The sequence below is a fragment of the Taudactylus pleione genome, unplaced genomic scaffold (assembly GCF_031769625.1).
Source record: "Taudactylus pleione unplaced genomic scaffold, aTauple2 ptg000256l, whole genome shotgun sequence".
Classification (NCBI taxonomy): Eukaryota; Metazoa; Chordata; class Amphibia; order Anura; family Myobatrachidae; genus Taudactylus; species Taudactylus pleione.
This window is the reverse complement of record NW_028284658.1, coordinates 25,881,343-25,902,500: the sequence shown is the minus strand read 5'-3', so window position 1 is coordinate 25,902,500 and position 21,158 is coordinate 25,881,343. Positions and strand designations below refer to the sequence as shown.

General features: G+C 44.2%; 1 protein-coding gene across 2 annotated transcripts in view; it reads right to left on the bottom strand.

Moving 5' to 3' along the window:
• Positions 1-19,662, bottom strand: part of PLEKHH3 (pleckstrin homology, MyTH4 and FERM domain containing H3) — a 91,794-nt gene extending 72,132 nt beyond the window's left edge. For both annotated transcript variants that reach the window (XM_088480757.1, XM_088480758.1), the window contains exon 1: positions 18,654-19,662. In XM_088480757.1, coding sequence (XP_088336883.1) covers positions 18,654-18,791 — 138 coding nt within the window. In that variant the 5' untranslated portion in view covers positions 18,792-19,662. The remainder of the gene's footprint in view (positions 1-18,653) is intronic.
• Between the last annotated feature and the right edge of the window lie 1,496 nt (positions 19,663-21,158).

Genomic DNA, 21,158 nt, shown 5'->3' with positions numbered 1-21,158 from the left:
TTCCCTGATGGCAGTGGCATCTTTCTGCAGGATAATGCGCCCTGCCACACTGCAAAAATTGTTCAGGAACAGTTTGAGGAACACGACAAAAAGTTACAAAAAGTTTAAGGTGTTGACTAGGTTTCCAAATTCCCCAGATCTCAATCCGATCGAGCATCTGTGGGATGTGCTGGGAAAACATGTCTGCGCCATGGAAGCCCCACCTCACAACTTACAGGACAAAGGTTCTGCTGCTAACATCTTGGCACCTTCAGAGATGGGTCAGAGTTGTTTTGACGACATAAGGGGAACCTACACAATATTAGGCAGGTGGTTTTAAATGTTATGGCTAATGGGCAGGGGCGGATTGGCCGTTACCTACAGCGGGAAGATTCCCGGTGGGCCAATTGGTTTGTGGGGCCGCTTGTCACCTGTGGCCCTGCCCCCTATGACACGTCACCCGTCCAAAGCTTAAGGGGTCTATTTACTAAGCAGTGTTAGGAGACAGAGTGAAAAGTGATAACAAAGTGATAAGGTGCCAGCCAATCAGCTCCCAACTGTCATTTTTCAAACACAGCCTGTGAGATGACAGTTGTGAGCTGAGTGGCTGGCACCTTATCACTTTCTTATCACTTTTCACTTTGTCTCCTAACACTGCTTAGTAAATAGACCCCTTAGTCTCTTCCTTGACAGGCAGCCCACCGGCTGCCTGTCACAACTAGCAGTGCCTAGGCCCGAGCCGCTGATATTGTAAGAACGTAGTGGAGAGGCCCCAGGATCGGCAGGAAAGATAAGTGCAGCAGCAGCACAGGTTCGATACATGGCCCCGCCCTCCTCCAGCGCTTTGTGTATACATAAGGACAGCAGGTGCAGCAAGACGGGGGGGGGGGCTGCTCAAGTGCCCCTGTGCCCCCCCCTCTCTCAGACGGGCCCCCAAGTCTTTGATCGCAGCTACTGCACCTGCGATCTGAAATAAATTGAGAAGAATGGTGGAGGCGGAGTCAGAGTAGGGGGCGGAGTTACTCGGCACTCTGAAAGTCAGGGCCAGGAGCAGCATGAATGGGAGAACTGAGAGGAGGAGCAGCAGCTGCAGAGTTTAAGGTAAGTGGGACACAATTGTCTAAGTGTATTTGTGACATGTGTGTGACAGACAGTATGTATATGTATGTGTGTGATTGCATATGTGTGTTACAGTATATATGTGTGTGTCTATATGTATGTGACTGTGTGTGTGTGTGTATATATATATATATATATATATATGTGTGTGTGACAGTATTTATGTGTATGTATGTGACAGTATGTATGTGTGTGACAGTATTTAATGTGTATGTGTGTGACTATGTATGTATGTATGTTTATGTGTGACTGCATATGTGTGTGACAGTATGTATGTGAGAGGTAGTATGTATGTGTGTGACAGTATTTATATGTGTACAATATGTATGTGACAGTATTTATCTGTGTGACAGTATGTATGTGTACAATATGTGTGTGACAGTATTTATATGTGTACAATATGTATGTGACAGTATTTATCTGTGTGACAGTATGTATGTGTACAATATGTGTGTGACAGTATGTGTGTGTGTGACAGTATGTATCTGTGTAACAGTATGTATGTGTATGACAGTATGTATGTGTGTGACAGTATGTTGTGTATGTGTGTGACTGCATATGTGTGTGACAGTATGTATGTGTGTGACTATATTGATGTGTATAAGTGTGACTGTGTATGTGACTGTGTGGCTGTATATATATGAATGAGCAGTGGTCGAAGTGGAAATTTTGAAGTGGGGGTATGGAAATATCAGGGGGACTTTGCTTAGGCAAGTCTATATCCTGCCCCCCCCCCACCTCCCCCAATAATTCCATTACCACATCCCATGTGCACAGGCTCTCTGACCCCCTAAAAAGCACCCCTGGCCTGGGGACTGACTGCGCCCACGGACCTCCCCTCACAGCAGCACATCTCACCTCCCCTTCCCTCACTGCAGCACTCACTTCTCGCACCTCACTGCTCCTTCCCTTACTGCATCACTCCTCTCTTTACACCTCCCCTCACCTCACCTCACTGCAGCACTCACTTCTCACACCTCACCGCTCCTTCCCTTACTGCATCACTCCTCTCTTTACACCTCACCTCACTGCAGCACTCACTTCTCGCACCTCACCGCTCCTTGCCTTACTGCATCACTCCTCTCTTTACACTTCCTCTCACCTCACCTCACCTCATTGCAGCACTCACTTCTCACACCTCACCGCTCCTTCCCTTACTGCATCACTCCTCTCTTTACACCTCCCCTCACCTCACTGCAGCACTCACTTCTCACACCTCACCGCTCCTTCCCTTACTGCATCACTCCTCTCTTTACACCTCTCCTCACCTCACCTCACTGCAGCACTCACTTCTCGCACCTCACCGCTCCTTGCCTTATTGCATCACTCCTCTCTTTACACCTCCTCTCACCTCACCTCACTGCAGCACTCACTTCTCACCGCTCCTTCCCTCACTGCATCACTCCTCTCTTTACACCTCCCCTCACCTCACCTCACTGCAGCACTCACTTCTCACACCTCACCGCTCCTTCCCTTACTGCATCACTCCTCTCTTTACACCTCACCTCACTGCAGCACTCACTTCTCACACCTCACCGCTCCTTCCCTTACTGCATCACTCCTCTCTTTACACCTCTCCTCACCTCACCTCACTGCAGCACTCACTTCTCACACCTCACCGCTCCTTCCCTTACTGCATCACTCCTCTCTTTACACCTCTCCTCACCTCACCTCACTGCAGCACTCACTTCTCGCCCCTCATCGCTCCTTCCCTTACTGCATCACTCCTCTCTTTACACCTCCCCTCACCTCACCTCACTGCAGCACTCACTTCTTGCCCCTCACCGCTCCTTCCCTTACTGCATCACTCCTCTCTTTACACCTCACTGCAGCACTCACTTCTCACACCTCACCGCTCCTTCCCTTACTACATCACTCCTCTCTTTACACCTCACCGCAGCACTCACTTCTCACACCTCACCTGTCTGCAGCACTCCTCTCCTCACACCTTCCCTCCCTTCTCCGTAGTTCTCACCTTACTGCAGCACATACCTCTCCTTTATTTATGTATTTACATTTTTTGTGCTTTGCAGGTGGTATTAATTTGTGGTAAAGGGTAGGTTTGGACGAACATTTTAAACATCTGCCCAGTGTGAGCAATAGTCTTTGTAGCATTAAATGCAGTTGGATGTTTTTACAAATAACAAACCAAATATGTAGTGTCTCATTTGGTACAATCATTTTTATCTTTAAAGGTGTTGACATGCACTTACTGTAACTTGAAATGCAGTTTAAAGGCTGAATTGTAATGCCAGCAATGTGTATGTAACAACTTTAAGCAGCTGTTATCTGGCTCCTCCCAACACCTCACCAACCCTGTGCACCTCTGCTCCTGTATATAATGCAGTAAAGAGGAGGAAGCCAAATGACAGCTGGATCAATCATGCTGAGAGAGGAAGAAGAGGAAGAAGTTAATTGCAGCAGAGGGCTACAGTCCACTGTACACCTCCCAACTAGCAGGTAATCAACATATCACCGGAGTCCTCACACCACACCTAGCATCGCCACGGCGCGCCTCCACTCCACTGGCTCATGGCCACCTCGCGCAGCCCTCCTTTTCCCAGCGGTATTTTCAACCTGGTGCTAGCCGCGCTGACCAGCAGCCAATTACAGGTGGCTATGTAGCCACCGAGTGGCTGCCAGTATGTGAGCCGTGATGTGCTCACTGCCAGCGTTAGACTCTAAATGCCAGTTTCCCCTCATTGGCCACCGGTCAAAGTTAAACAGACGGCGCTGGGACAGTGATAGGTGGGTGCTGAAGTGAAGTGTCGGTATGACATACCGTTTCATACCGGCACACTTCGAGCACTGTGTATGAGTATATGTGTGACTGCATATGTGTGTTTCAGTATGTGTATGTGTGTGACTATATGTATGTGTATAAGTATGGCTATGTGTACAACAGTATGTATGTAAGTGTATTTGTGTGTGACTATATTATATATATATGTATATGTGGCTATGTGTACAACAGTCAGTACATATATAAGTGTATATGTGTGAGACTGTATATGTGTAAAACAGTACATATGCAGTGTATGTGTGCATACCCCCATCCATCATGACTGAGGTGCGACAGTCCTGTTTTTTGGGTACTGTCACACCCGTGGGCTGGAGGAAAGTTAGGGAGGGCAGCCAAGCATCTAGGAAAGTGATGGCATGCCCTCAGCATGAAATTAATTGGGGATGTGCTATGTGGCCATGCCCCATTTTCATTAGCATGTCCAAGGCTTGCACACGGGGACTTGATACTCATTTCCCAAATGTTGCCCTCCAGGGCCTCCCAGTCTTAAGTGCCCCGGCCCCCCCACCCCTAAGCCTTAATTCAGCTCTGCCTCCACCCAGAGTTTCCCCATCAGTCTGTGCAGAGATGCAGCAGCGCAGCTCCCATTAGGAATGCAGGATGCTTGTTATGTTTTTTATTTCATTAGTTTAATTATTTACTCCCCCTTTTCATATGTATCAATCCTGGCGGTGCAGGCTTGTAGCAGTGTTTAGTAGTGACTGACACCGTTAAAATAGTTAAAGTCGCATTTTAGTATTGTCGGCATACTGGTGCCGGGAACCTTGCTTCCATGTATGTAGTGTCAACACTGCTCTATGTACAGTCAGGTGCATAAATATTGGGACATTGACAGAATTTTCATAGTTTGGCCTCTATTCACCACCACAATGGCTTTGAAAGGAAACAAACAAGATGTGCTTTAAATGCAGACTTTAAGATTTAATTTGAGGGTAATTACATCCATATCAGGTGAACGGTGTAGGAATTACAACGGTATCAATATGTGCCTCCCACTTTTTAAGGGGCCAAAAGTAATGGGACTATCAACTCAAAAGCTATTTCATGGACAGGTGTGGGCTATTCCCTCGTTATTTCATTATCAATTAAGCAGGTAAAAGGTCTGGAGTTGATTCTAGGTGTGACATTTGCATTTGGAATCAGTTGCTGTTGACTCTCAATATGAGATCCAAAGAGCTGTCACTATCAGTGAAGCAAGCCATCATTAGGCTGAAAAATCAAAACAAACCCATCAGAGAGATAGCAAAAACATTAGGTGTGGCCAAATCAACTGTTTGGAACATTCTTAAAAAGAAAGAACGCACCAGAGAGCTCAGCAACACCAAAAGACCCGGAAGACCACGGAAACAACTTTTCCTGGTGAAGAAAAACCCCTTCACAATAGTTGGCCAAATCAAAAACACTCTCCAGGAGGTAGGTGTATATGTGTTAAAGTCAACAATCAAGGGAAGACTTCACAAGAGTGAATATAGAGGGTTCACCACAAGATGTAAACCATTGGTGAGCCACAAAAACCAGAAGAGCAGATTAGAGTTTGCCAAACAACATCTAAAAAAGGCATTACAGTTCTGGAACAACATCCTATGGGCAGATGAGACAAAGATCAACTTGTACCAGAGTGATGGGAAGAGAAGAGTATTGAGAAGGAAAGAAACTACTCATGATCCAAAACATGCCACCTCATCAGTGAAGCATGGTGGCGGTAGTGTCATAGAGTGGGCATGTATGGCTGCTAATGGAACTGGTTCCCTTGTATTTATTGATGATGTGACTGCTGACAAAAGTAGCAGAATGAATTCTGAAGTGTTTCGGGCAATATTATGTGCTCATATTCAGTCAAATGCTTCAGAACTCATTGGACGGTGCTTCACAGTGCAGATGGACAATGACCCGAAGCATACTGCAAAAGCAACCAAAGAGTTTTTTAAGGCTAAAAAGTGGAATGTTATGCAATGGCTAAGTCAATCCTCTGACCTGAATCCGATTGAGCATGCATTTCACTTGATGAAGACAAAACTGGAGGGAAAATGCCCCAAGAACAAGCAGCAACTGAAGACATTTGCAGTAGAGGCCTGGCAGAGCATCACCAGGGATGAAACCCAGCATCTGGTGATGTCTATACGTTCCAGACTTCAGGCTGTAATTGCCTGCAAAGGATTTGCAACAAAGTATTAAAAAGTGAAAGTTAGATTTAGGATTGTTTAGTTTATCCCATTACTTTAGGCCCCTTAAAAAGTGGGAGGCACATATAGAAACCGTTGTAATTCCTACACTGTTCACCTGATTTGGATGTAATTACCCTCAAATTAAATCTGAAAGTCTGCAGTTAAAGCACATCTTGTTTGTCTCATTTCGAAGCCATTGTGGTGGTAAATAGAGGCCAAAATATGAAAATTCTGTCAATGTCCCAATATTTATGCACCTGACTGTATTTCCTCTCTTCACATTAATAGGGGGCCCCAAATCTGTATCTTACCTTTGGCCCTGTGGGGTCTTAATTCGGCTGGGTCACCACTTGCTGCATCCGGTTTGTCAGTCTTTAAAATAAATGTCCTGCAGCATGCAGAGCTGCACTGGCTGATAGGGAGAGATGGATTTCTGTCTGGTGGAGAGCAGGTTTATCTAGTGCTATGGGGAGATGAAGATCTATCTGGGGAGGGGGCTATTATGTGCTAGGGCAGGAGGATGGCACTGGAGAGACGCAGGGGGATGGCGGTGGAGAGAAAGGGGATAGCACTGTAGAAGCACATAATGGGGATGGCCTGGAGGCACACCAAGGCGATGGTGCAGGAGACACACATAGAGAACCGTAGGACCACTGGTACTATTAGAAGAAAAGACTGGGGGACAGTAATCTTCAGTATATAAACAATTCTAATAAAACCATATTACTGATACAAATGGTACCAAATGAGCAAATATATTTTATTAATATAAAATAGTTTGATAAGGGAAACTCGCATTTTGTCCTGCCCCAAAACTTTTGTTAATATGTATTATCTGGGTGAACCTCTGTTGTATGGTGATGACACTGGCTTTATTGCGACACAAAAAGGCGGCTTCCAGACCATGTGATCACCTGCATGAATAGTGAATACAGCCTGTCCAGGGAGGATCAATTTCTTCAGAGGATTCCCCGTTGCAGAGATAACATATAGGTAAGAAAAACTCATTCACTTGCTTACTGTGCTTATTCACTGCAGAGAGGAACTGGGAGCATATCCATCAGCTCATGTAGCGTTGGGCATGTCCCCAGTATAACAAAAATATGGGGAGTGGCTTGAGGGAATTTCACATAAGGCCACACCCCTTGCCACATGGCCACACCTACTTTTTTGGATGCGCGCCGAAGGAGCGCGCACATAGGGCCACTTTCAAACTTTTTTCCAAGGCCACTTTAAATTCCCAATCCGCGACCTGCTAGTGGGTGTATATATACATACATACATGCATATGTGTATGTGTGTGGAGACAAAATGATTAGAAATGATTTGTCACCATACCACCCAGCAGCAATCCCCTTCTCCCTGTAATTTATTCGTCCCATACCACCTCCCGCTCAATGTCATCAGCAGCTCTATTACTTGTTATTTATTTCTCTCCCACCACCTTCATCTTCTGCTTTAATTCACTTCTCCCCCACAGGTTTATCCCCCTGTGATTATTTTCCCCCTTCCTCGCCCTTCACAGTAATTCATATTCCCATCTCTCAACCTCCGCAGTCACTGATTGCAGAACACTTTTTGGTCTGTTCTATATATAAAACCAAAATGTATAGAACTATACCACATAATCGCTAACTGTCTCTAATTCCCAGAGACACACCCAGGATTTAAACATGTTTCCCTAGGAAGGCTTGTCTTTCACTATTTACTATCTGTAAAGTGTGAAGATGTAAATGTCATTCTCATTTATTAGAATTCTGAGTTAGAATTTATTAGTTACTAAAGTGGCATATTAAAAATGCAAAACAGAAAATAGTAGGCCAGTGAACTTGACATAATGAGAACTGCTGGCTGCCAGCAAACTTCACCTAGGCAGTACCAAACTAGATATGCTTTAATTTAACTGCTCAAAAGCAGTGGGGGCCATTCAGACCCACTCGCAAGCGGCAGTACGCTCGCAAGTGGGTCGATGTTCCCCACTGCGCATGCGCACGATGGAGGGAGCTCCGTCGTGCGCATGCGCGAGACCCGGACTGCGACAGCCAAGCTGTCACTCCGGGTCTCGCACCAAAGGGGGCGTGCTGTCGATGGTGACTGACAGCACGCCCCCTTTGGTGGGCGTGCCGGGGGCGTGCCTGCCAGACGGAGGCGTTCCCATGGGAATGCCTACCGTCTGAAGCCGGCACCACTGACATCACTAGTGATGTCAGTGGGAGTGATTTTGGCTCTGATAGAGCCAAAATCACTCCAGGGCTTGTGGCTGGGAAACGCAAGTCCGATGGTCGCGATGGTCAAGACCATCGCGACCATCTTTTTGGACGCTCGTATATGCTGTGGGTGGTCACCCACAGCTATACGAGCGTCCAGGAGGACGCTCCATTTTAATGGAGGAGGGCCCTGATTCAGAGCGAGCGCTCTGGTCAGAGTGTCTGGCTCTGAATCAGGCCCAGTGTCCCTGGAAATTGTTGTTAAGATTTTGGCATCTATGATGTATAAACTATAAGTAAGTGAGGACAAGAGCTGTCCTAATTTTATAACATTCTCCAGGAGAGTAGTCCCTTTAATCCTTCCTAATCCTATATAATGTAATCAAATGATACTCAAACTCTCTCTCCCTCATGCCTACCCATAAGGAGAATATTTTTCCTTTAAATATATACAGAAGAGGGTCTCTCATAACATAAAGCCGATAAAGAATGTCGTATGTATTATCTGTGCACACAGAGATGGAAGATTCAGCAACATCTGGAGTTCTAGACTAATGTATGACCACTCCTCTGCGCCCAGCTCCTCACCTGTACATATCACACTTCCCATCCAAGGTTGCAAGTGGATGTTATTGAGCAGTTCATGTGAGTACCAAGGAGTACTTAAATGACACTATTATTAAACAAATCATTGAAATAAAGAGGCAAATCAATAAATAAAAAGTAATAAACATTTTCACAGATAAACTCACAGTCCCCGTGAAAGAAATGTTGTAGCTTTAGACAATATATTTAGGAACCTCGGAGGTAATGTATGACATATGTGCAGGACGGCAATGACTGCAAGCTGCGAATTTGAACTACAAATTCAAAGGTGGCCAAGAAAAAAAATCACAATTTACAGTGAATAAATGTGTGACACTTGGATCAGTAAAATTATTTTACCAAATTTCAATTCAGTTTGAATAACTAAATAAGGAGGGTGTTGTACCATTTTTTTGCCTCTGAATAGGCGTAATGTTTACTATTTTTTAGTATCCCTGGCCTTCATTCAAAATTCCTCCATCACTTGGCTTCCTGGCTCTTAATCTTCAAATGGGCTCTCAAGACCCATTTCTTCCTCAATGCTTTCCAGCGCTCATCCTAACCCACTACTCTATGCTCCTTCCTCACTATCTAGCCCATCTGTGTCACCCCTGTTTGTCTGACCCTCCCCTCAGAATGTAAGCTCTCGCGAGCAGGGCCCTCTTCCCTCACGTGCTTCTTCTTGTCTTACTTTTACTTTCATTTACTGCTTATTTAGGTGTTATGCAGCATTGTTTATAAATCATGTACTTGTCCTACATTGTCTGTACTGTTAATAACTGTTGTCTTGTGTGCTCATTTGTTTCTGTACTTTGTAAGGTGCTGTGGAACCCTTGTGGCGTCATATAATAAAGGATAATAATATTAAGATGCATCAAAAGTTGCTCAGCAAACACTGCCATAGTTCTGTTAAAGGCCATTTTACATCTCTGGTCACTGACTCGGAAGAATAAATATGTTTTCTTTCTCCTCATTTTTTTTATTGGGGGAGATGTATCAAACCTTGAGAGAGATAGCAACCAATCACCTTATAACTGTCATTTTATAGACTGTGCTAGATAAATGACAGTTAGAATCTGATTGGTTACTATGGACGAATTCTCCACTTTATCTCTCTCGAAGGTTTGATATCTCCTCGCTTGAGAGAATTATGATAGGAACCCCTAAACCCAGAGCCTTGGGGCTCCTATTATAATTAAAGTATTTATTCTTCACTTTTACATGTATTAATTACTACTTACAGATTTACAATAGGTATCATTTTATGTGGTTTAGTTTCACATTAAAGTTATTCAAATGTCTTGTAAAGCTCAGATTCTAGTTTATCTTCCCACTTCATTGAATTACTTTTCAACATTCAATGGGACTATTTCCCGAGTGGTTCTCTAAGCCCTTCCTCATACTTCTGGACTACAATTGAATTCTAAAGCTGCATACAAACACAACGATTTTTTTGAACGATTATCATTAAATGATATCGTTTAACGATAATCGTTTGAAAAAATCTTTCACTTTCTGAGTCAAACGATGAACAATTATTGTTCATGTGTGTTCACGTTTGTAGTTTGTAGTTCAGTCAGACTTGTCAACTAAACGATTTTCAGTAAGGGAACATGCAAAAATCGTTTGCAGTTCAAAAAAATCGTTCATTACACTTTAAAAAATCTGACAGAAAATCATTCATAAAATTCGTTGGTAACAAAATCGTTGTGTGTGTATGCAGCTTTAACCAACCACCATCCAGTGCCTGCAATTTTTACAATTGATTTATAAGGCTATTGCAAATGCAGATTTCTTAATCCCCTCATGCCTTTACATCCTATGAAGCAACCCATCACAAAAATCACATTTACTCAAACATATACTTTCAGACATAGCTACTTCCATGCTATAAATGAGACTGACAACCATGTATGTCCAACTGGACATGTGATCTTCAAATATCTTTGAAAGACAAGCCATATGGGTAGGACCTCCATATATGCTACAACTCAAGAAAGATCTGGTTCAGGTTGCATATTACCCCTGAGTAACTAGCGAAAATCAGATTATCTTCTTTGTGGGTTTCAGATCAATTTTATATTAATTAACAAATGACAAGCCTGCCCAGCTGCTACATAATTTTGGGAAAGGTTTTCAAGATTAAGAGAATTGAAAGAGGGGACTCTCTGTTTTCAAATAAGGGTACCCCTGAGCTTATTGAAGCCAGAATGGGAGAAATATTGTCCCCATCCCTGGACTTCATAATAAACATATATATATATATATGTATATGTATGTTCTTTGGTGATCACACAAGAACACCAGAGAATCATTTCTCAAGGGTCACATCATCTCCTCTATGAAACCTTGCCATGAGTATGTGGGTGCAAGGATGGGATAGATAGAACACTTTGAATGTTCTTTTTCCTTACTTGTAAAAACTGATGTTGTTGTGACTGGAGGAGAAGGGGTTTAATCTCATCATCAAATTTCATGGTAATATGACATCATCAAGGTCAGTCCTCGCCTGGGTCTGAGTGACCGCAACTATAAGGGAGGAGTTTTAGGTTAGTTTCCCCTCCTACTTGAACCCTTGCAGTTCAGAGCACAAGTCCCACTTATCCTTAGCAGCGAAGGAGTTAAAGGCATGGAGAGCATTCGTCATGAGCGGTTAGATAAATTTGTACAGTTATGAAGTGGCCTTCCTACCATGCACAGTATTAGTGACATCACAGATTGCATCCCAAATCATTAGCCCACGCTGATGTTTTACTTATCTTCAGCTCACCTTTTTTGTCTCTGTTTTGTCTGAATACACCATTTCTTTATAAATTAAGCACTATTACAATATTTCATAACCTATACCTGTATAAATATGAGAATTGCAACCTGGAAATGTGTTCAATTTTGTGTTACATTGCTGTATTTGATGCTTACACCAAACCAGTGTCTATTACATTAAAGAAAAGCTTTTTTTCATTTTCAAGATGGAACAGATAAAAACATTCTTACATAAGGAACCCAAAGAATGAGACTTTTTTTTTGAACTTTGGAAAATTGTTGGTATGAAACAATTGCTTCATGAAGATCTATCAATTCAAATATGATATACCATCCAGTCTGTCACTCACTGTAACATGATAGCCTAGCCGAGACCCTCCATCCCACTTCTTTCAGTTTTCTCTTTTCTTTTTTTTCCCCTCAGCTCCTTTGGAAGATCTGTATTAATATATTTCCCCAGTTGTTAATGTTCATGTTCTCTTTTTCCTGCGGTACATGGAACAGCTATACTCTGAGTGGAGAAGGTATGGACTACATAGGCTGAACAAGGATGGTGTCCTTTTTGAAGTGTGGGGCTTTTAAACTGAACAAGTCTCATAACACCACTGATTTTTCTATTAAATGATGGTGTGCCAAAAAAAGAATAATGGCTGGGTAGGCTATGCTTTCATCGCTTCTGGTCTATAATGGGCGCACTGTTTGGCGGTACATTACAAAAACCATTGACCCAAATGTGGAGTGATGACATTTAAGACTGAAGTCTGGAAGCTGGAATTCTGGGTTTACACTTCTGGTTGCATCTAGGTTAAATAGTCAGTATGTTCTGGATCTATGATTGGCCAGTGGTGCAACAAAGAAACGACTAGATGTCTCTACCCAGAATTTTTAGGGAGTGATTTAACCTACTCTTAGGTTTTCTGTGATCATACTTATTGTTCTAAACTAGTCACAGATGTGTCAATTGAATACTAGTTCAGACCACAAAATTAGCCGCACAGCTAGCAGGCTCATAGGCAGCGCTCTAATAAATATTGATTTTGTTTACAAAACAGCCTTGTGCCTAAAATGACAGGTGCACATTACAGAACAATTACAAGTGTGATGACATTTTCAATGCAGTGTGTGTTCATAATTAGAGTATAATAATAAGAAAGCTCTTTGAGATCTTTTACCTGTTAAAAAAAATATATACAGTTGTGACCTCATGCATTGGGCATCTGTACACCATATATGGCGCGAGACACCCGCAACGATGGAGATGCTCAACGAGGCGTAAAATACCATTGGAGCCTTTTTTACACAGATTGCACACAGATTTACAAATGTCACACACCCCACTGATCGGTGTACACTAGCAACAGTGGCCTCACTGGGGTTAGTGACACGAGGTGCACCAAACTTCCGCCCTGCGTGCGCCTGATAGGTGGGGATGGCCTCACAGTCAAGGGAGTGGCTTCAGAGTACACCCCCCGTTTTGTCACTCCTGGAGATTCCGGTCTTCCCCCAGAGACTCTGCCCGCATTGCTGGCTGCTTCTCAGTGACCGGGAGCCAGGTGCTGCACAATAACATCTCATTGCAGCGCCCCGGATCCAGGTCAATGAGGAGGAGTCAGTATTTTGGTGTCTGCCCATCGGAGGGTAACACCAGGTGCAGACCGCACCCCCTAGTGACACCACTGATTAGCAATGCAGTTCTGTCACTCCCAGTTACTATATTTATGCAAATAAGATGCATATTATGAGTGAAATAGATGCTGGACACGCCTGACCTGAGTTACACGGCAACTGGCGCGCCGAGATGGGCTATTTCGTGCTACTGAAGCCACAGTAAAAAAAATGACACATTGGTAACTTACATAATGAGATAGTCTCACAATGAATCCTTCATTCATTTAATTCTTCTTGGATAACTAGTTATGTGGGGCTATGTCATTATACTAAACTGTTAGCGGATTGATGAATTGAATACATGAATTGTTACATTGATCTTGCTTGTGGATTCTTATGACATTGTAACTTAATATGAATTAGTTTTTAATAAACATATGTGTCCTTACAACACTGGCTGATTGTTTTAGAGGTGCACTAGCGCAGTTTATTTATAGAATTTATTACAGTTTGAGGGGTCAGCAATACCCATTTTTTTAACTGCAGCAGGTGATCCTTTTATCTAAAGGTGCCCATACATCTGACCGGTATTTCTGCGATCCTGCGTCACGATCGGAAATGCCGATCTGCCAGGTGGAAACGCCAGGCGGCCAACATCGATGTTCAGCGATCGGTCGCAGGATCGCTGAAATATTACATGTTAAATGTCCCCGATTTGACGATCGCGATCAATTTTTGATCGCGATCGTCAAATCTGGAAAATCCAGCATGTTGGATTTCTGCGATCCCACGATGCCGGGTTGCAGCATCGCAGCAATCCATCGCTGATGGATGGGCCCCATTAGGTGTGGTCGAGGCGATTTGGAATTTCTTTTTTTTTTACATCAGTAGCTTGCAAGAAAATTAATTAACCTCAACACTTGCAAAAATTATAGCAGAACAACAAAACCTTCCTCACATTTTGGTGTCAAAAAACAGCATTGTCATAAAGATAGGAGACACAACTGAATACAGGGCCTGATTCAGAGCCGCTCGTAAGCGGCCACTCGTTCGTTCTGACCGATGTTCGCTCATCTGTGCATGCGTACGGATTGTAATACGCATGCGCGAACCAGTCAGTGCGGCCGAAAATCGTTTGTTCGCAAAATAGCGAATGTCTGCTATTTTGAGTGACAGGAGGAGGCGTATGTGGGTGGTAACAGGGGAAGGTGCTTGAAAACGGGGAGTGGAATTCAGAACGCAGGCGTGCTTAAAGGTCAAAACGAGCGTTTTATGGGTGTGCATAATTAATACAGCAGCGTCAGCAACCATGTCACTTGTTTTTTTTTAAGTCAGAACTACTCGCAAAATAGCGGTTGAAAAAACCAACCACAAGAATAACGAGCAGTTCATACGCTATTCGATGTACTCGATTAATCTAATAAATAGCGGACATGACGTATGATGCGAGCGGCCAGGGGGCGTATTTTTTTAAATTTCGACCGCAAGTTTTGCTCGCTCGTTCAGACTTAGAGGCTTGAACAGACCGCAAAGTGCGAACGGTTCATTTGAATAGCCACCCCTCTTTTTTAAACGAACGACCGCAAATAGCGAGCGGCTCTGAATCAGGCCCATAGTCAGCTGTACAGTGAGCCTGCACTGTCACAAAGGATTTTGGGTAATGGAAATAAACGTCCAAAGCACATTACTCTATTTTAACCTATTTTAACATGTATTTATTTACACCTATATGTGCTGCTTATGAGGCAAGGAACTAGTTTGAAATCAAAAGTCAGCAAGTCTATACTGCAACATATGGGTCTAGTTATTGTGAGGCTCATTGCTGGTCAGATACTGAGAGGCCTTGTTGCTTGTGTGAGAGACCAGGTGCTGATCATCAACTGTGAAACTAGACAGTGAAGGGTTGTATTGAATAGCAAATTCCCCGAAGCAGCTCTGCTTTACTGATTATTCTGAAATATCCACGGCCACTAGAGCATGTGAAAGAATACTGATAATGTCCCAGTCGTTTGACACTGTCCATTATTCAGGAGCCTTGCATACATCCTTCGATGTAAAGCAGGAGATTCTGGCAGTACAGTGTGACAAAAGCTGCTAACACCAAGAGGCCTATTTAGCAAGCAAAACTGCCACTTCAATCATGCGGAAACAAAAGTTTCTGCATGATTTGTGTCACAGCTATGTAGGAAAGGGTTAACAGAGAAGATAATGCAATTATCTTCACTGTTAATGCCCGGCATTGTAGAGAGCTCTCTACAGCACATATTGGCCCTCATGCAGAGGTGGTCGCAAGAAGCGAGTGCTCGTTCTGAACGAGGGCGGCCGCTTCTATTTTGAAGTGCGGCCTCCTGGTCGCTAGCTAAGCTGTGGGTTACCACACACAGCTTTAGCGACCGACCAGGTTGATGGTCGCGATGGTCAAGACCATCGCGACCATTGGGGCTTGCGACGAGACCCTAAGGTTGGGTCTCGGCAGCCGCAAGCCCCAGGGAGCTTCCTCCTCTGATCGAGCAGGAAGCTCCCCACTGACACCACTGCTGATGTCAGTGCGGCCGCCCACAAAACGGCAGGCGTACCTTAAGGAACGCCTCCATTTGTGAAACCACCGCCCTGCCTACAAAACGGGCTGAGCTGTCGATCAACACCAACAGCCGGCCCTTTTGTAGTGTGCTCCGGAGCGAGAGAGTTTCTCTCTCGCTCCGGGGCTTGTGCACGCGCAGTGCCTAAACATCGACCAGGTTGCGAGCGCTCAGCGCTTGCGACCGGGTCTGAATGAGGACCATTGTTTTCTGCTCTGCAGCAAGCTGAAAAACATTAAGAAAATCTTTAAAGGCGTACCTTATATAAGGAGATCTGAAAGTGGCGTTATATGAAGAAAATCCTTTCCTTAGGTGAAAACTGCAGGGACAGATGGATCTGTAACCCTATGGTTGGTTAAATGGGCGTCGGAAGTCAGCCGCCAGAGTCATTGTGACTGCATAGACACAGATGCAGTTAATGGCTGAGACTCGCCCCCAAAATGGTCGCAACACGTCTGCATTTGACTCGCCACCCCTTGACCTCCCATAAATTCTCAATGACTGTCAATCACTCTGCATCCAAATCCTCACTGTGTCCGCCGTGTGTAATCCAGTAGGACGCATGCGCAGAGCGACTCAGTCGCATGCATAGTACAAAAATAATAGCGCAACTCCGCAAACATAGGCATTGTGTCCACCTCTGAATCAGGCCTATGGCCCGTGACTCTGAACAATGAATGAATCAAAACTTTAGAGAAGGCTGCTGGAGAGTGTGGAATGATCATCCTAATTAGCACAGCTAGGAGCCCAGTGAGAGTACAAACAACTTGTAATAAATGAAATGTAAAGATTTGTTGTCAAATTTTTGTAGTCTTCATTATTAAACAATTAAACTTTGGTTTGACAATTTTATTCATGAGCTATATAGACTTTATGGTTAACAACCAAAATGCTCTTTATACGGTATGCAGTTAGGAAGCCAGCGGTCGAAATGACGACCGCCGGCTTCCCGACTGTCAAATCACAGCATGGGACTAATGATAGGAGTCGAAATCCCGCCGCCTATCATTATCCACCCGCTGCAATCCCGACACCCGGCTTACAGAACGAAGGTAAGCCAGGCGTCTGGAGCGGACAGCCACAGGGGGGAGGGTTAGCTTTATGGACTTAGGGTTAGGCGCCCCCCCCCCCCCAGGAGGACTAGGCCAGGGGAATGGGGTGTTAGGGTTAGGCACCCCATGGGGGGGAGGATAGGAGTAGGCACCCCCCGTGTGGGTTAGGTTTAGGGTGCTGTGAGGGGGGTTAGGTTTAGGCTCCCCTGGGGGGAGGTTAGGGACCTCTAAGGGTGGTTTAGGGTTTGGAGAGGAGAAGGTTAGGGATAGTATAGCTACTTACCTTGTCGGGATCTTCACTCTTCTGTCCTCCGGCGTCGGTAGTACATCCGCCGGGCTCACGTCCGGCGGTATGTCATACTTATTCCCTCTATACATTAGTTAAATAGCCATTGAAATGCCTTTACAATATCACTATAATAAAAGGGGTTGGGTACGGGATGCTGACAGGGTTAGGATACCGACACTTGTCAGTCAGTATCCTAACCCTCCCCCACTCTCTACCCCCTAACCATGCCTCCCTGGTGCCTAAACCTAACCTACCCCTCCCCCTAAACCTAACCCTCCCCCCTTAGTGCCTATCCCTAATGCTCCCCTAGTGCGTAACCATAACCCCACTACTTACCGTTGGGATGCCGGCGGTCGAGAGGCCGGCGCTGGGATTCTGACAGGTATCGGGACTCTAGCACCGGAATTCTAAGCGCCGGCATCCCTTATATCTGGATTTTGACCGGATCCCTAATGAAAGGTTGCCCAGGGCAAAGTAACAACATTGTACAGTTTAGCAAGACTTAGGGGTCTATTTACTAAGCAGTGTTAGGAGACAGAGTGATAAATGATAAGGTGCCAGCCAATCAGCTCCCAACTGTCATTTTTCAAACACAGCCTGTGAGATGGCAGTTGGGAGCTGATTGGCTGGCACCTTATCACTTTTCACTCTGTCTCCTAACACTGCTTAGTAAATAGACCCCTTAACCTGGCAGAATTCCCAGACCAGTTACCATAGCAACCCCTGCTTAGCCAAAATATACACTGTATTAAGTAAATTCATACTACAGGTGGAATCCAGCTGCTATCTATCCATCTATGATTCAGAAGTAATGCAGTGTTGCTGTCTATCTTGCATTAATACCACCTAGGAAACAGTTTACCTAAAGTAGCCCCTCCCCCTAACCAGAGCCCTAAGGTCTGCTACATGCAGCAGTTTTTCCTGGGGCTCTTCTGTTCCTCTCACAGACCGGGCGGCGGGCCTAAAGCCAGATGGGGTGGGAGAGCAGGGGGAAGGACCAATCACGGTACTGCAACTCACACCCCCTCCTCTGCCGCCATTTAAAGATGATTGGAAAAAAATTGCCGGCTGTTTTACTGAACTGCCAGAGACCCTGGAGAAATGGCTGCATGTACCTGCCCCCAGGGCTCCAGCTAGGGTGGGGAAACCTCATTAGCAATAATCGGATTTTTAGGTGGTAATGCAGCTTTAAATATGGTAACAAACCTGCAAATATGCACACGGGCTCTGTAAACTTGTTCAATGATTAATTATAGATCAGTGGCTATTATTTGAATGAATAATTGATAGAAAGGATTCATTTATTTTTCATTTGTATGACCACGTTTTTGCACTGAACGTTAAACAACTTTTTACCATGAATGTTTTTTTGTGTGTGTTTTGACAATGACTTTAGTAACAATTTTGAAGACTTTCTATGGGATAATTTGTGCCAGTGAGCAGAGAATGTTATTTTACAGATTATTATTATTATTATATGTCATATAAAGAAATGGGAACTTACATTTCTGCTGTTCATCGGTATATCAGAACTCTTCATCTCAAAGGATTCCTCTTCTTCCTCCTTCTCCCCATAGTCCCTGCCCAGGAGGGTAAACCCATGCCTGCAGCAAACCCACCACCAAAAACCCTGTAAAGGCATTCAGATGGGCCCCCAGACTTCTCCCCTCCCAGTCCTTTGGCTTCAGTGGGTCACATCTGAAAACTGTCAGCACGAACAGGAAAATATATATATATATATCTATAATATGAAGGTTCTGCGGCAACCAGATACAGGACTGCCGGGATATAAGGGCGGAAAGGACGCGATACAAACAAAAGATAAGAGATCGTGGCTCCCCGGAAAAAGGTGACTAGTAGTCACTCAGGCAAATATATATCTGAGAGCAGATGGAACAGCAAATAGGTCTGTAGGCTCTTCTGCATGAGGTGCGTTATTATAATCCACAATGCAGGAAGGTGCGATGGTGAGAGATCCCATGCAGTGCGGTCCTGCAGCTGCTTAGCGGATGGTCTGACCAGCAAGCTGCTGAGGCTGGAGACAATGTAAGCATCAGGCCGGCAGCAGGAAGCACAGGACAATCTGCTGTCATTTATCAGCAGCGATCAGCCTGACGTCTCAGTGATGATGTGAGCCTGACAGCCAACAACCAGGCAATATGCAATCTCCTGTGTCCTTCGCAAAAATGTCGCTGATCACTACTAGTGCTAATCTGATACTTCAAGGCGGTATCTGCTGCACATCTGGAATATGGAAGCTTTGTCCAGGCCAGGGAAGTCACACCGGGGCGCCTCCAGATGCAGATAGCTGAGAAATGCCAGCTATATTACAGAAGACCATATACCAGGCACAAGACACACAACTGCAGTTTCCTATTTGGACAGCATAACCTCCATTACACAAGTCCACAAACAGTCCAATGAATTACAAAAAAAAAAAAAAGTGTTTTATGTCAAAACGAAACTAGAAGAGAGGTAAATGCCGCCGCTCTGCCTGCTTCAGCTACTTCCTGATGTACTACACGGAGAGAGAAAGGCAGAATAGGAGGCAGGGGGCGGAGAGGTGCAGCAAGGAGGCAGCTCCTACTTTCCCATAGTATAGGAAACTGTCTGACACTCCCTGCCATGTGGAGGGGGATGGGATCAGGAACTGACCATTGAGAGACAGGCCGTGGGAGTTTGCAGCCAATGGGAATCCGGGGGTGTCAGCCGGCTCTCAGTACAGCTTGTTGCATCATGTGCCCCCTGGCAGCAGAGCAGCGCCTTATCACCCTCTTACAGGCATTGAGCTTAATGAAAGCATCTTTCCCTAGGTCTGTGTCTATCAATAAAGGTGTGCGCTGCCATCTCTCTAAACTTATACAATTGTGAGAGGCATCATCATAAGTTAACTTAGTTCTGCCACTGTTTAATGTACAGTAAGGACAAACTATATACACATAAAATGCAGAGCTGGGACTTGACAATGATGGCAGTAAATGCAACGTTTGTATTACCCTTTGTATGTACACAGTACAACGTGTAATGAACCGTTATTTTCACAAGAGAGAATAGTGACTTCAGTTATTAATAAATGATAGATACATGTATAATAAATGACAGCATACCTGCCTACTTTAAAAAAAAAAACATTTCAGGGAGGTTTTGAAAGCAGCACCAATGTGCACGGCGGTGAAGTGGGCGTGTACTGCTACATCTGAGACGCGTGTCATAAAATGAACTTACATCCAAATGTAAATGAGCCCCCAATGCAATTATATACATACATATCACACACTTTATATATATTAACATAACGTGGAATTTGGTAAAACTATCTAAACATTTGCACATAAGGTCATAAAAACATGACTAAATATTTAGTAATAATCTAAGCTTCTCATTACTATACATTAATTTGAGCACATTACTATCATCTATTCATTACAAGTTTCCACTGGTTTGAAGCTGCCACCACTTCCTCCTAGAGTTGTTATAGCCGGCTCACAACATATTCCCACCAGCGGGAGGCACTCCTAGGTTTTAAAAATAGATGAAACTTGCAGCACACACTGACTTAGCCAGTTTCATCCATTTTAAAAACCTAGGAGTTCTGTCTACTGTCGGGAATATATATATATATATATATATAAATATATATATATATATATATAAATGTACACACACACAGTATATAATCTATGTCCACACACTGCTGCATTCTTATTTTCCATTGGTCACATCCATGATATAGCTCATTATCTGTCAGCTGTCTCAACAGCTCCGTCATTTTCTTCTTTACCTCAGTAACTGATGCAAAAGGGGTTCCCTTGAGCACAGATTTGACTTTAGGGAAAAGTAAGGAGTCACACAGTGCTAGGTCTGTTGAGTATGGAGGGAGTTCTAGCACTGCAATCTGTTTCACGGCCAAAATCTGCATCACAGAGAGCTGTGTGGGCTGGTACATTGTCCTGATGGAGGATGAAACCAGTTTTCCACCACTCTTTCCTCTGATTCTTTCTTTCCCACA